General features: G+C 43.7%; 1 protein-coding gene across 10 annotated transcripts in view; it reads right to left on the bottom strand.

Moving 5' to 3' along the window:
• LOC122547072 (uncharacterized) overlaps positions 1-16084 on the bottom strand; it is a 108946-nt gene that overhangs the window by 25277 nt on the left and 67585 nt on the right. For all 10 annotated transcript variants that reach the window (XM_087995166.1, XM_087995163.1, XM_087995160.1 and 7 more), the window contains 2 exons: positions 2818-3162; positions 111-383 (listed from right to left, as the gene is read on the bottom strand). In XM_087995166.1, the coding sequence (XP_087851292.1) occupies positions 111-383; positions 2818-3162 (618 nt within the window). The remainder of the gene's footprint in view (positions 1-110; positions 384-2817; positions 3163-16084) is intronic.

Raw genomic sequence — 16084 nt, 5'->3', positions numbered from 1 at the left:
TCATATTCTGCATGAGAATCTGACAGTGTTAAAGTGCTCACTCTATTTTGTGGGGAATGGTTTTATATCAGTGACTGTTGACCATCTACTTATGGTAGTTTTGGACTTACTCTGATTCACACCAATGTTTGTTTTTCCAGTGAGAATAATGGAGTTCTTTTCCTGTACTTCCCATGTATATAAATTCTGATTTTCAGCTCCAGCATGTCTAATGATGAGATAGACTGTGTTATTCAGTTGGATCTCATTAGTGTTGATCCTCCTGTTTTCCTGAGAAGAGTTTCTCTGTTTCCACTGAAGGTTGATGGTGTCTGAGAGTCTGGAGATGGTGCAGCTGAGGGTGATGTCACTGCCCATTACAGGCCACGGTGAATCCATCTCAACTGTAAAACAGAGACATGAAGCGTATACATCTCATAAAGCTCTATTCAAATTTGTATTTGTCTCCACATAGAGTCAGATGCTGACTAATCATGTTTCGTGCTGATCATTCACATTTCTCAGTTGTTGTTCACAGATGATTTCCCTTGGCATCCCCCTATTCCTTTTCTACCTGCAGTTTCTTGGCAATATTACCCAAAGACATGGCTTGAAATTAGTGGAGATTCTGAAAGTTTTGCATATTCTCTATGCTGCTTGTTGGAAACTCAAGATGGCTTTTCTGGGGAAGGTTATTGAACCACTTGCCAACCAAACATTAGTGAGGCCATTGTCCTGTCTTCACCTGAAATCAAGACATTGGAGCTGGAAGTCCTGCCCAGCAAGAGTGTGTGCTTTTCTCGGAGTGGGGTAGCAGTGCTAATGGTTCAGAGTGGTCAGAGGCAAGGGTGTAAGGGATTTCTTCCAGCAAGCACCCTCTTGTCTGATATCCATTCCCTTGTCATTGGTACTGGCTGCCATTGATCAATGGAGTGAAACCCAGCCCCAACGTGACTTCCTGCCCAATGATTGACAACCTTCATGAACACTGCTTGGTGACAGGCCCTTCTGCTTCTGAGTTAAACCCAGCAGTGTGGAATGAGACTTTTGAATTATCTTGAAGTATTCACTTAAAGGCTGTGTCGGTTGTAATGAGGTCAGCTTGGTGTATGTCAAGAATATGAGATTGCTAATTGTCACCATTAATCTGGTCCAATCAGGGAGCCCTCACTAATAGATGACAACAGGAGTGTCAGACATCATTGAACCATAGAATCCCTACAGTGTGGAAACGGGACATTTAGCCCAACAAGTCCACACTGACCCTCCGAAGAGTAACTCACCCAGACCCTTCCCCTAACCTATTACACTACATTTCCCCTTACTAATGTACCTAACCTATACATCCCTGAACACTACGGGCAATTTCTTCACTTTGACACCTGGCTCTAGGGGAGATGGATCAGAGTCAAGGACTCTTCACATGGAAATAAAAGGTGAAATGCTGATAGGATACCAGCCTCTGTGGAGTATTTTGAGGCAGCTTGACAAAAAGATCAACCATGGGTCTACCTGGCCAGAATGTGATTATGGTGAATGTGTGAATGCAGCAATGTTTGAGTGAGTCACATTGCACCCCATTCAGTGCCTTTCTGTCCCAACGCTCAGTCCCTCCAAGTGTGGAAGATTCTATCCATTGGGTCAGCTTCCATATGTCTACTCATGACACTCTGATCAGTATGTCCACCTTCACTCACATTTGCTTCTGTGTTGTCACAATGTTGATATTACCTCTACTCTTCGATAAGATGCAATTTGTTCCAGTTACATAATCAAAAGGCCAAAGTCATCATCATCATCGGCGTTCACATTGAACACCGTACTGATACCTGCAGCTCTATCTCTCTCCGTGGCAACTTTCTCATCAATTATATGAAAACGGAGAAAAGATTGAGAACAAAAGCTAATCATAAGAATCAGAATTAATTATCCTCAATCCATCCACTTAATTTAATGACCAGACCGTGTTTTCTGTCTTCTTTTTTTTATTGAGTTAGTTTTTTTAGCTTAGGTGGTTAAATATTGAGAAGTATAGATTAGATTCCCTAATGTATGGAAATAGGCCATTTCTCCCAACAGGTTCACACCAACCCTCTGAACAGTAACCCACCCAGACCCATTCCCCTACCCTATATTGACCCCTGACTAAGGCATCTAACATTATGGGCAATTTAGCATGATCACCACATTTTTGGATTGTGGAAGGAAACCCAGGCAGACCTGGGAAAAATGTACAAACTCCATATAGACAGTTACCTGAGGCGGGAATCAAACTCAGGTCCCTGGCACTGTGAGGCAGCGGTGCTAAACACCGAGCCGCTGTGCCACCCGCTATGAAATTGTTTCATTTTTGATCGCTGTACCAAACTCCATTCCCTAACTGCTGACACCATCTCGCTCTCCTTGGAATCTTTGAGATTAACTTGGAGAGTTTGCAAATTTAGAGTGTGTTTGCCCTGTGATTACAGAGGAAAAGGCTAAGATTGAATATGGGAACAGTAAACTACATCATAGGAGCAATATTAGTTTAAGAGATCATTTTATGACTGTGGAGTAAAGATCACAAAAAGAGATGCAAGAGTGCTGAGTCTAAATCTATATACTATATAGCACATAAATACATTCTTCCCATTCAAAGACCTTAAACTCCAGCAGCCTCACTTTAATAAGATAATTGACCCAATCTCATCTAAGATTCCCACCACTACAATTGAGAGATTGAGTTCCCAATTCCTATTTGCACTATGACTCAATAGGAATGGATTCCAACAATCTATGAATTTCCATGGATTGACAGAAAATCATTTTATTCAACCCTTTCCACTCCTTCTTACTTACCTTTGATCACAAATAGCTCAATCTGTTTCAGGATCTTCTTAATGGGCTCTGTTTGAGTCCAGGTAAACAATCCACCAAGTTCAAAGCTAGGATTTCTGATTAACAGATTGAGGGTACCGTAGTGCTCATACATTCTTCGAGAAATGTCTGGTGTATCATTGTAATCATCACTCCATTTTACAGCCCAGTGTTGACCTTCTCTGTGAAAAGTTCCCAATTGTTTTGTAGCTTGTTGTCCTGAATGTGGCTTCCACTCCCAAATAATGGAGCTATTTCCAGGATTGTCTGGTCCTTTCAATAAAAAGTACCCTTCCTGATGGAGAAAAAATGCTTCATTGAGGTTTCCTGTAAGGAAAGATTAAAATTGATAAAATGAGCTAATACATTTCAATGTCTACATGTGTAATTATGAAGCCTGCAGAAAATTTCTTTTCAGTAAGTTCTTATTTATGATTCAGATATGACACAGCACTAACACACCAGAGTAAGAGACTTTGTAGCTCACAGAGCAAAGGTCTTCGTGTTCAAGCTATATTTAATTTTGTTTTGTGCGATAGGGATGTCACTGGAAAGGACAGCACTTGTTGTTTATCTCTAATTGCCCTTGAGCCAAACAGGTTTTTTCTGTCATCTCATAGATATCCCATGAGAGATGGAATGGTTGGAGATCTAATCTTGAGGAATAAAGACGGTCAAGTGATTGAAGCATCAGTGAGCAAGCGTTTTGTGGATGATGACGGTAACTCTGTAAGTTTTAAGGTCATGTTGTGTAGCAATTGGAACCAAGTGGACTTCTTTGACTACGATGTACTTGATTGGGGTTGTTAAACTGGGCCAATCAGGAAAGGTTTGGCTGACCAATAGAACCAGGGGATGCTGGGGGAAAACAATAAGCACTACCGCACTTAGGTGGTAGTGTGGGGGTTAAAATAAAAATAAAAAATAGGAAAAAAAATAGAACCAGGGGATACGTTAGAGCCCGGGTGTCCTTGGAGAAGGAGCACGCGGTGTTGACCAACACCCTGGAGTTGTTCAGGGAGAGGTGGGCGCCGCAGGGAGTGGAGTGCATCATTTCACCCTCCAATTCTATTTTGATTTAGTCCCTACCCTCCGCTTCACTGTTTTGATCACACAGCACTGCCTTTTGATGTGAAGGGCAGTGCTTGTCACTGGCCACCCGGGTGTTTTTAAAAAAAAAACAAAGAAGAAGAAGAAAAAAAAAAATAGAACCAGGGGATGCTGGGGGAAAAAATAAGCACTACCGCACTTCGGTGGTAGTGTGGGGGTTAAAATAAAAATAAAAAATAGGAAAAAAAAATTAGAACCAGGGGATACGTTAGAGCCCATGTGTCCTTGGAGAAGGAGCACGCGGTGTCGACCAACACTCTGGAGTTGTTCAGGGAGAGGTGGGCGCCGCAGGGAGTGGAGTGCATCATTTCACCCTCCAATTCTATTTTGATTTAGTCCCTACCCTCCCCTTCACTGTTTTGATCACACAGCACTGTCCCTTGATGTGAAGGGCAGTGTTTCTCACTGGCCACCCGGGTGTTTTCCTATCTTCCTGGTGGTGGAATTTGAATAAAGATTGGTGCACTTTGTGTCTTTCACTGTGTCTCACACCTGCACACACACACACCATGGGTGCTGGGGATAAAATAAGCACTACCGTACTTAGGTGGTAGTGTGGGGGTTAAATTTTAGAGAAAAAAAAGAAAAAAAGAAAAAAAAATAGAACCAGGGGATGCTGGGGGAAAAAATAAGCACTACCGCACTTCGGTGGTAGTGTGGGGGTTAAAATAAAAATAAAAAATAGGAAAAAAAAAGAACCAGGGGATACGTTAGAGCCCGGGTGTCCTTGGAGAAGGAGCACGCGGTGTCGACCAACACCCTGGAGTTGTTCAGGGAGAGGTGGGCGCCGCAGGGAGTGGAGTGCATCATTTCACCCTCCAATTCTATTTTGATTTAGTCCCTACCCTCCCCTTCACTGTTTTGATCACACAGCACTGCCCTTTGATGTGAAGGGCAGTGTTTGTCACTGGCCACCCGGGTGTTTTCCTATCTTCCTGGTGGTGGAAATTGAATAAAGACTCGTGCAAAAAAAAAATAGAACCAGGGGAACCCCAGGCAGGAACCGGGGCAGGCTGTCCTCGAGGTGGCCGAAGGGTGCTGTGTGCGGTTAGTGAAGCCGGAAGGTGGGTAGGCCGTCCTGACCGCTGTCACCCCGGGCAGGTACTGGGGCTGGCTGTCCTAGAGGTGTTTGATAGCTGTGTCAGGGCGGACCAAGAACTGGAAGGGGCATGGGGTGGACCGAGAGCCGGAAGGTGCGTAGGGGCAGGCTGCCTTAGAGTGGCCGGAAGGTGGGAGGGGTGGGGGCTTGCTGGGTCTGTATTGTCTGCACTTTTTTATGTAACAGGATTGTCTTATGTATAAATGTCATTGTTGCTGTCTTTTCATATGTGAAACTGGGATTTAAAGTTGTCCTCATCTCCCTGTAAACTGGTTGAACGGTCGGGTTTGGGGCCTAGCTTTGCTGCTCCTCTCCCTTGTAAAATTGCTGTCTCTTGTATGCAGCTGTAAATGTAACTGTTTGTTGTAAACTGTTTTTGTAATTTGTTTAATAAAATAAAATAGAACCAGGGGAACCCCAGGCAGGAACCGGGGCAGGCTGTCCTCGAGGTGGCCGAAGGGTGCTGTGTGCGGTTAGTGAAGCCGGAAGGTGGGTAGGCCGTCCTGACCACTGTCACCCTGGGCGGGTACCGGGGCTGGCTGTCCTAGAGGTGGTCAAAAGCTGTGTCAGGGCGGACCAAGAACTGGAAGGTCCATTAGGTAGACCGAGAGCCGGAAGATGCGTAGGGGCAGGCTGCCTTCGAGTTGCCGGAAGGTGGGAGGGACGGGGGCAAGCTGGGTCTGTTTTGTGTAATTCGATTGTCTTTTTATGTACAAATGTCATCGTTGCTGTCTTGTCATGCTTGAAACTGGGATATGGGGCTTGTCCTCATCTCCCTGTAAACTGGTTGAACGGTCGGGTTTGAGGCCTAGCTTTGCTGCTCCTCTCCCTTGTAAAATTGCTGTTGTATACAGCTGTAAATGTTAACAGTTTTTTCTAACTGTTTTGCAACGTTTAATAAATTAATTAAAAAAAATAGAACCCGGGGGGACCCCAGGCAGGTACCGGGGCGGTTGTCCTGGACGTGGCTGAAAGGTGCAAACTATGGGCACTGGTCCCAAAGTGCACTCCCCACTGTCACCTCTGTCACCTGTCCTGCCCTATTTCCCAAGAGTTGTGTAGGGGCTTTAAAAATATATGTAATGAGGAGTTGGTTGGCCATAGTCAATGTACAAAAAAAAGCCAGGAGATTAGAATCTCCTCAGTTCAGGGGAAAAAATAACCTGGAGATTTCCACTGTGTCTTGCAACGACACACAAACAAGATGGATGCTGGGGAAATAAGCACTACCAATGTATGGCAGAAATGTATGTGTATTAAGAAAAAAGAAAAGAAATGGAGATTAGCATCTCTTCAGTGCATCTGCACTTCTTTTGGTTTTTTTTATTTTGCAATTAAAATTAATGTTTTGCTAAATGGTTACCCATATCCCATAGAGGTTGATTCTGGTGCAGCTGTATCTGTGGTTGCAGAATCTGTATTTAATAATATTCGTTCGGGACTCCAACTTTTAAGCTTGCGGGAGACCTCACCCAGACTGCGAACATACTCTGAATATGCAACAGTTTCCCAGTGTATGATGTCAGTTCCAGTCTCCTGTGAGAAGCAAGTGGTGCAGTTACCCCTGATGGTAGTAAAAGGGTTGCGGCTGAGCTTATTGGGGTGGAATTGGTTGAGAAAGATTCACTTTGATTGGCTCAATACTTTTCAATCGGAAAATGGCGACCTCAAGCGAAGTCCTAGTAAAATGCCCAGGAATTTTTCAAGAAGTGATTAGAATTATCAGAGGCCAAGCTACTTTACCTGTTGACCAGGATGCAATTCCAAGATTTTGCAAGGCCTGCCCAGTGTCTTGTGCCTTGTGGGCAAAAGTAGAGGTAGAAATCAGGAAGCTGGAGAGTGAAAGAATCATCAAACCAGTTTGCAGAATAGGCAGTGCCAGTCACACTGATTGTGAAGCCTGATGACTTGGTTTTCTGTTGTGGGGGATTTTATGCAAATAGTAAACAGCTTTTTGCAGCTGGGTTAAAATGTGGTCCCTCACATAGAGGACTTGCATGCAAATTTGGTGGGGATGGGGGCTATCGTTTATGAAGCTGGACTTGAGCCACACCAATCTGAAATTGCCACTGGATGAGAAGTCCCAGGAGAGAGGTATGCTAAAATTAATACCCACAAGGGTTTATATCAATAGGCAAGCCTGCCATTTGAGGTGTCATCAACCTATGCCCTTTTCCAATGCACCATGGAGAACATTTTACAAGGGTTGCCCCAGGTTGCTATTTATCTGAATAATGTATTAATAACAGGGAAGAACCAACAAAGAGCACTTGGAGAACTTGGACATATTCGTTAAACATTTCTCCCAGGTGGCGTATACCTTGGATGGGAAAAAATGTATGTTCCAGGCACCCCAAATATCCTACCTGATATACAGAGTCGATAAAAGCCAGTTATACCCATTGGAAGAGAAAGTGAGGATGATCAAAGGAGGCCTGGCTCCCTTGTCTGTGCTGGAGCTTAGATCTTTCCTTGGATTAGTGAATTATTATGGAAAATTCATACAAAACCTGGCCTCCATCTTGGCACCTTTACGCCTACTATTGAAAAAGGGTCAGCCTTGGAAATGGTCATGAGGCCAAGAAGCAGCCTTTAGGGAAGTGAAAAAGCAGCTATCATCATCTCAGGTGTTGGCAAACCATGAACTGAAGTGACTGGTGGTGCTGACATGTGATGCCTTCCTGAGGGATATGAGGATAGCGTTGGCTCACCAGTGGCCAAACAGAGAGGAATGTCCAATAGCATGTGCTTCCTGGAGTTTGGCTCATGCTGAATGCAAGTATGCCCAGAGAGAGGAGGAAGCTTTTGCTGTGAGGAGGGCTCACCAGTACCTTTATGGATAGGAAATTGTCATAGTAAGAGATCACAAACTTGTGCTAGGTGCTGCCAATCGCTTCCGGTAGAGTTCAGCATTGGGCCTTTATAGACAATAGACAATAGGTGCAGGAGTAGGCCATTCTGCCCTTCGAGTCTGCACCGCCATTCATTATGATCATGGCTGATCATCCTCAATCAGTTTCCTGTTCCTGCCTTATCTCCATAACCCTTGATTCCACTATCCTTGAGAGCTTTATCCAACTCTTTCTTTAACGAATCCAGAGACTGGGCCTCCACTGCCCTCTGGGGCAGAGTATTCCACACAGCCACCACTCTCTGGGTGAAGAGGTTTCTCCTCATCTCTGTCCTAAATACTACCTTGTATTTTTAAGCTGTGTCCTCTGGTTCGGCACTCACCCATCAGCGGAAACATGTTTCCTGCCTCCAGAGTGTCCAATCCTTTAATAATCTTATATGTCTCAATCAGATCCCCTTTCAGTCTTCTAAACTCAAGGGTATACAAGCCCAGTCGCTCCAGTCTTTCAGTGTAAGGTAATCCCACCATTCCAGGAATTGACCTCGTGAACCTACGCTGCACTCCCTCAATAGCCAGAATGTCTTTCCTCAAATTTGGAGACCAAAACTGCACACAGTACTCCAGGTGTGGTCTCACCAGGGCCCTGTACAGCTGTAGAAGAACCTCTTTGCTTCTATACTCAATCCCTCTTGTTATGAAAGCCAGCATGCTATTAGCCTTCTTCACTACCTGCTCTACCTGCATGCTTACCTTCATTGACTGGTGTACAAGAACACCCAGATCTCTCTGTACTGCCCCTTTATCTAAATTGATTCCATTTAGGTAGTAATATGCCTTCCTGTTCTTGCCACCAAAGTGGATAACCATACATTTATCCACATTAAACTGCATCTGCCATGCATCTGACCACTCACCTAACTTGTCCAGGTCACCCTGTAATCTCCTAACATCCTCATCACATTTCACCCTGCCACCCAGCTTAGTATCATCAGCAAATTTGCTCATGTTATTGCTAATACCATCTTCTATATCATTAACATATATTGTAAAAAGCTGCGGTCCCAGTACTGATCCCTGCGGTACCCCACTGGTCACTGCCTGCCATTCTGAAATGGAGCCATTTATCACTGCTCTTTGTTTCCTATCAGCCAACCAACTTTCAATCAAAGTTAGTACTTTGCCCCCAATACCATGCACCCTAATTTTGCTCCCTAACCTCCTATGTGGGACTTTATCAAAAGCTTTCTGAAAGTCCAAGTACATTACATCTACTGGATCTCCCTCGTCCATCTTCAAAGTTACATCCTCAAAAAATTCCAGAAGATTAGTCAAGCATGATTTCCCCTTCATAAATCCATGCTGACTCTGATCTATCCTATTACTACTACTCAGATGTGTCGTAATTTCATCCTTTTTAATAGACTGCAGCATCTTTCCCACCACTGAGGTCAGACTAACAGGTCTATAATTTCTTATTTTCTCTCTCCCACCTTTCTTAAAAAGTGGTACAACATTAGCCACCCTCCAATCTGCAGGAACTGATCCCGAATCTATCGAACTCTGGAAAATAATCACCAACGCATCCAAAATTTCTCGAGCCACCTCCTTCAGTACCCTGGGAAGTAGACCATCAGGCCTTGGGGCTTATCAACCTTCAGACCTAACAGTCTCTCCAATACCAATTCCTGGCAAATATAAATTCCCTTAAGTTCAGGTCCTTCAGCCACTGTTACCTCAGGGAGATTGCTTGTATCTTCCCCAGTGAACACAGATCTGAAATACCAATTCAATTCTTCTGCCATTTCTTTGTTCCCCGTAATATATTCCCCTGTTTCTGTCTTCAAGGGCCCAATTTTAGTCTTAACCATTTTTTTGCCTTTCACGTACCTAAAAAAGCTTTTACTATCCTCCATTATTTTATTGGCCAGTTTACCTTCGTACCTCATTTTTTCTCCACGTATTTCCTTCTTAGTAATCCTCTGTTGTTCTTTAAAAGCTTCCCAAAACCTCCGTTTTCCCACTTATCTTTGCTATGTTATACTTTTTCTCTTTTAACTTTATATGTTTCTTAACTTCCCTCGTCAGCCACGGCCACCCATACCTCCTCCTAGGATCTTTCTTCCTTTTGGGAATGAACTGATCCTGCAACTTCTGCATTATACACAGAAATATCTGCCATTGTTCCTCCATTGTCAAGGAGAAAGTGAGGTCTGCAGATGCTGGAGATCAAAGTTGAAACTTTATTACTGGAACAGCGCAGCAGGTCAGGCAGCATCCAGGGAACAGGAGATTCGACGTTTCGGGCACAGGCCCTTCTTCAGGAAAGAAGGGCCTGTGCCCGAAACGTCGAATCTCCTGTTCCCTGGATGCTGCCTGACCTGCTGCGCTGTTCCAGCAATAAAGTTTCAACTTCCTCCATTGTCATTCCTGCTAAGGTATTGCACCATTGAACTTTGGCCAGCTCCTCCCTCATAGCTCCATACTTCCCTTTATTCAACAGAAATATTGTCACTTCCGATTGTACCCTCTTCCTCTCAACTTGCAGATTGAAGCTTATTGTTTTATGGTCACTACTTCCCAATGGCTCCTTCACTTTGAGGTCCCTGACCAATTCTGGTTCGTTGCACAATACCAGATCCAGAATTACCTTCTCCCTGGTCGGCTCCAGCAGCAGCTGTTCTAAGAATCCATCTCTGAGGCACTCCAAATAGGCTCTTTCTTGAGGTCCAATACTATCCTGATTCTCCCAGTCTACCTGCATGTTGAAATCCCCCATAACAACTGTAGTAACATCTTTGCAATAGGCCAATTTCAGCTCCTGATTCAACTTACATCCGACATCTAGACTACTGTTTGGGGACCTGTAGATAACTCCCAAGAGGGTCTTTTTACCCTTAGTATTTTTCAGCTCTATCCACACTGACTCTACATCCCCTGATTCTAGGTCCCCCCACGCAAGGGACTGAATATCATCACTTACCAACATGGCCACCCCACCTCCTCTGCCCGTCAGTCTATCCTTACGATAGCACGTGTAGCCTTGAATATTCATTTCCCAGGCCCTGTCCACTTGAAGCCACGTCTCAGTTATCCCCACAATATCGTATCTGCCAATTTCCAAAAGAGCCTCAAGCTCATCCATCTTATTTCTAATGCTTCGTGCAGTCATGTATAGTATTTTTAATTTGTTACTGCCCTCACCCTTCCCATCAACTCCTATTTCACTCAACCTTACAGCATGATTCCTTTCTGAGTTTTCTGCCTCATTGATACTGTTGTCTTTCTTGACTTCCCTTGTTCTAACTTTCCCTTGAATTTCCTTCTTAAACATCCAGTTTGTCCCCTCCCCCCGCTACTTAGTTTAAACGTAGCTGTAGCAAACCTGCCTGCCAGAATGCTGGTCCCTAACCTATTAAGGTGCAAACCATCTCTCTTGTAGAATTTATGCTTACCACAAAACATATCCCAGTGATCCAAGAATTTAAATCCTTGCTTCCTGCACCAGTTCCCCAGCCACACGTTCAAGTCCAATATCTCCCTGTTTCTGGCTTCACCAGCCCGAGGAACTGGAGATAACCACCCTGGACCTCCTGCTTTTCAGCCTTCTTCCTAGTTCTCCGAAGTCCCGCTGTAGTATGTTCCTCCTCTTCTTCCCGACATCATTTGTGCCTACATGTACCACCACCTCTGGCTCTTCGCCTTCGTCCTTGAGGATTTCCTGCACTCTGTCTGTGATGTCTTTAACCCTGGCACCAGGAAGGCATCACAGCATCCTTAAGTCCCATCTGCTGCCACAAAAACCCCAGTCAGTTCCTCTCACTATGGAGTCCCCTATTACCACGGCTCCGTACGATGTCCGACTCTTCCGCTCTGCCTCTGCGCCAACTTTTGATTGACAGACCTGGCCGCCTTGCGAACTGGCAGTGTCATCTGTCTCTACTGTTTCCAAAAGATTCAACTTGTTCCTGATAGGTACTTCCCCTGGGGTCTCTTGCACCTGTCTCCTCTCTGCCTTCCTCATCATCTACTCTCTTCTGCTCTCTTCTGGTACGATTGGTGTAATAACCTCGCTGAAGGTCTTGTCCAGAAAGATCTCGTTCTCTCAGATGAGCCTAAAGTCCTCGAGTTCTTTCATCAGTGCTGCAATATGCTCTGTCAGTAGCTGAACGTGCACACACTTTCCACACTTATACGAGCCAGACACACCAGTCGTTGACCTCTCACATCAAGCACGTAGCGCACTGAACCAGCATGGCAGTCATGTTTTCACCCTTTTCAACTGTGGCGTAATCACTTCACTCAACCTCCTTGTCAAACACTCCTGAGCTAAAGCCTCACTCTTCAATCCACAGGAACTTCCTTGGACCCTCTTTTTGGGCAAGTCTGTGGACTTTTAATTTAGGTTAGAGGAGGCCCTACTTTGTAGGACTTGGGATCTAGAACACACCCACTCAAATAACAATCACTTACCTTCCCGACCGGCTTTGCGCTCCGACTTCACTTCCGACTTTATTCTCAGCATGTATAAATACACGTTAGAACACTGTCCAGGAAGCCAGTTAGCTACTGCGGATAGCTTGAAGCTGCCTCTCACTGACAGCTACTCCACCTGTTGTGCCTCCTCTGAAAGAGTCCATTTTGGTTTTAAACTTTCTGGACATCCTTCCAGTCACTGCGGACACTATCTGACTGAGGACATAAAAAGACCCTGTCTTAGCAAAACTGAAACAGCTGGTGGTAATGGGGGAAGAGAAATGCCATCTCAACCAGGTTTGAAACGTTTCTGGACCTTGTGAGACCAGACCACTGGAGAGGATGGCATATTACTGTGGGGAGCAAGAGTAATTGTCCTAAATAAAGTTCACTGTCACATAGTTTCCAAACTCCACTAGGGTGATCCATGGATTTCCAAGATGAAGTTGCTGGCAAGAAACTATATTTGGTGGCCAGGTTTGGATGCTGACTTAGCTGCTGTGGTGGGGCAGTGCCAAAATGCAAACAAGATCAAAAATTGCAAGTAGCAGCACCTTCACAATTGTGAGAATGGCCAGCTAAACCCTGGATTCAGTTTCATGTTGACGAAGATGGTCCTTTCATGGGCTCAATGTTCCTTGTCATTGTGGAAACCCTTCAAAGCAGTTGGATGTGCATACTGTTCACTCAACAAACTCAGGGATGACTGAGGAGCTGTGGCATTTTTTGTGATTCGCGGACTTCACAAGAAAACACAAGACTTAGTCTTTCAAAATTACAGCCAGGTTATAAATTTTCCAAGATGTTCAGTGCCTTCTCTGTTGATTCTTCTGTCAGGAATATTAACCAGTTGTATGTTTGATACCGTTGTTATTTGGCTAAGTCACAGAGGAACCTTTGAGAGCCGACGGTTCTCTCTCTCGAGAGCTGAGGGCCATTAGCTTTGGTGAATGGCAACTAGCTCTGGGGGTTGGGCGGGGTGGGGGGCGGAGGGGGAGAGTGGGGGTCTTTGTCCCTGCCCTCTGCTTTTTATTCCTTGATGACATATCAATATTCCTTGCAATAGGATTGCTAATATTGTTGTGAAAATGTGGGTGTACTGTACCTTTAAGAGAGTTAAAAGCTAACAGCACCAAGTGTTCTGAAAAAGGTAAAAATGTAACACCTGGTTGAAAGCTAGGGTAGCTGGTTGCCTGAAAACGACAAAACAGATTCAAATTAGGCCAATCAGTTTACATTATGCCCCCCAAAATACCAAATTACAATTAAGTTTGAATTATGAATATTGACTATCGTAAATGACAATGACACAATACAATGCTTTGGGAATATAAGACCGGGGAAAATTAAATAGTTGGGAGGAGAACTGCCAAGCCAACGACATCTGCAGACTGCCTGGAGAATAGCTCTCTTAAAGGTACCTTTATCAATCAGTGACCTGTGAAACAGAAATCCCGAAGAAGAGCAAAAGAAGACCAAGGAAGAGAAGATTCAATATCTGACTGTTTTTAAAAACTTGAATATTTGGTAAATCTTAATTGGGTGGTTTTATCGGACTAATATTGTAGAAGGGGAAGGTAAAATATAGGTTAGAGGAAGGAGTTGTAAATACCTGTTAGATAATTATTTTCTGCTATTTGTGCTTTAAATGGTTCATGGACTCTCAAATTTTCACAGATTGCTGTGTGGGATAAATATTTCCTGTGTTCCTGTTTTAAATTAAGCAGTATGTTCTCAAAACCATCAGACTTAAATTTAACAGGCTTTTAGTATCTAAGTATCTGGTTCAAACTGACTGACAAATTCAAAATCCTGATGCTTGGTAAAAACTGCTGCTTGGCCTGCTAACTGTATGGCCTTTTGATACAAATGTTTCAATTCAGGTGCTCTTTATGTACTTGCAAACTTTCAAGTTGCTGCTCACAGGTGTCCATTTTAAATCTCTGAGCACAGAAAAAGCACATGATCTTTTCAAAGGAGCACGCAAAGCTTTTACCCCTAGTGCTTTACAAACACAAAATCCTAACTTCTTACCTCCTAATCCACAAATACTCCACCCAATTTCACGACAAGGGCAATGAGAGATTGGCATTAAATGCTGGCACATTCCAGCTCATTGACACCAAGCCCCACTCCACAAGCTACAAACTGTATAGTTCTGGCTTCAAATGGATTGAATGGGATCCTGAAGCTACCACATGCTGCAGCTGTGACACATGTCCTGAAGTATTTCTTTTCTCAGTTAATATATCTTTCTGAACTAAATTGTAGTTCCTCCCTTCCCATAACTGCTGCACTCATCAACCTTCCAGCTCATGGTTTTCCTACTCAAGCAGCACTCAGACAAATGTATTTTTAATATCAAAAACAAAAGTGATGTCGTTAGAGATTGATAGAGGCAGGTGATCAGAGATGGCCTTTCCTGATTGATTTCATGGGAATAGTGATGTCTTATGAAATGACATCAAGAGACAATTGGGAAGTATGAACTGGAGAATTTAAATGGGAGGGGTGCAGATAAAGTGCAAAATGGATGAAGTGATCCCAGAACATGCTGAGTTCTGACAGAAGTTGAAATTCCCCAAGGATAAGAAATCATTTGGTGCAAAGTTGAGGGAGGAAAGCAATAAATACATTGCAGTGAGAAAAATTTGATTGGTGTGCAGTAGAGAATGAGGATGACCGGGGAGAGGGGAGGGGGATGGAACAAAGTGGGATATGCAACTGAGAAAATGTATCTGAGGAGAAAGGAGACAGATCAAGTCACAATATCGTGATAGAATCTGCAACTCAATGGCCTAAATGGCCTTATTTGGGGCCATAAAGGATTCAGAATCAGGGAATCATAGAGTGTAGAAGAGGACCTTTGGTCTATTGGGTCTGCACCAACAGAAACTAACTCTAAAACTACACTAGTTCCACTGTCCACACTTGGTCCATAGCCTTGAATGTTGTGACATTTTTGAAATGTCTCCATAACATAAAAATCAGAAAGGTTTTGGAAAGGACCCTGTACCAAATGGAAATAAGCATAGTGATGACAAGGCTTATTTCCACAAGAGCATGGTCACTGTTGAGGGAGATCTGTTTCATGGTGGTGGGAGCTGAGACACTTGGAGATTATATATGATCAACAGTGGACCAATGAGCGGAACATATAGAGCACGAGATGTATAAGGCAGGATGTTCAAAGGGAGAGCAGGATGGGACTTTTTGTGTTTTTCTTCATAATGAGGCAATACGAATGTATCAATGAAACCACCAGATAATGCCAAGGGATGCAGAGAAGGAACTCTAACCCTAACCCTAACCTACCAGATCATAAAGTCAGGGTAAGGGTCGGAAAGCAGAAGGGTCAAAGGGCAGTGAAGGGTTGGAGTGGTGAATTGGGAAAATACAGCAGATAAAGTTTGAGAAATGAAATAAGGCAAGGCAATGGGAGAGAGTTGTCTAAAAGAGGTAAAGATTTTGAAATATTTTTGAAAAAGAGAAAACATGATGCTTGAAAACAATGCATTTTTTTTATCTTCATCTGTTAAACAGTTTTCTACAGAAAAATTGGTATCTATTCTGAGAGGTCTCATTCTGTTTGTGTGAGCAGGACAGAGAAAAGGTCAAATTGGTCTTTCTCATACTCCATATGGTTAACGAAATATTTAAGAAAATTTCAACACATTGACAAAGAACAAACAATCCTGACCACTCTAAGGTCA

Source organism: Chiloscyllium plagiosum, unplaced genomic scaffold (genome assembly GCF_037043375.1).
Source record: "Chiloscyllium plagiosum isolate Xiang-an unplaced genomic scaffold, Cpla_swu_hap1 HiC_scaffold_16, whole genome shotgun sequence".
Taxonomy (NCBI): Eukaryota; Metazoa; Chordata; class Chondrichthyes; order Orectolobiformes; family Hemiscylliidae; genus Chiloscyllium; species Chiloscyllium plagiosum.
The sequence above is the reverse complement of the archived record's forward strand: the minus strand, read 5'-3'. Positions and strand labels throughout refer to the sequence as shown.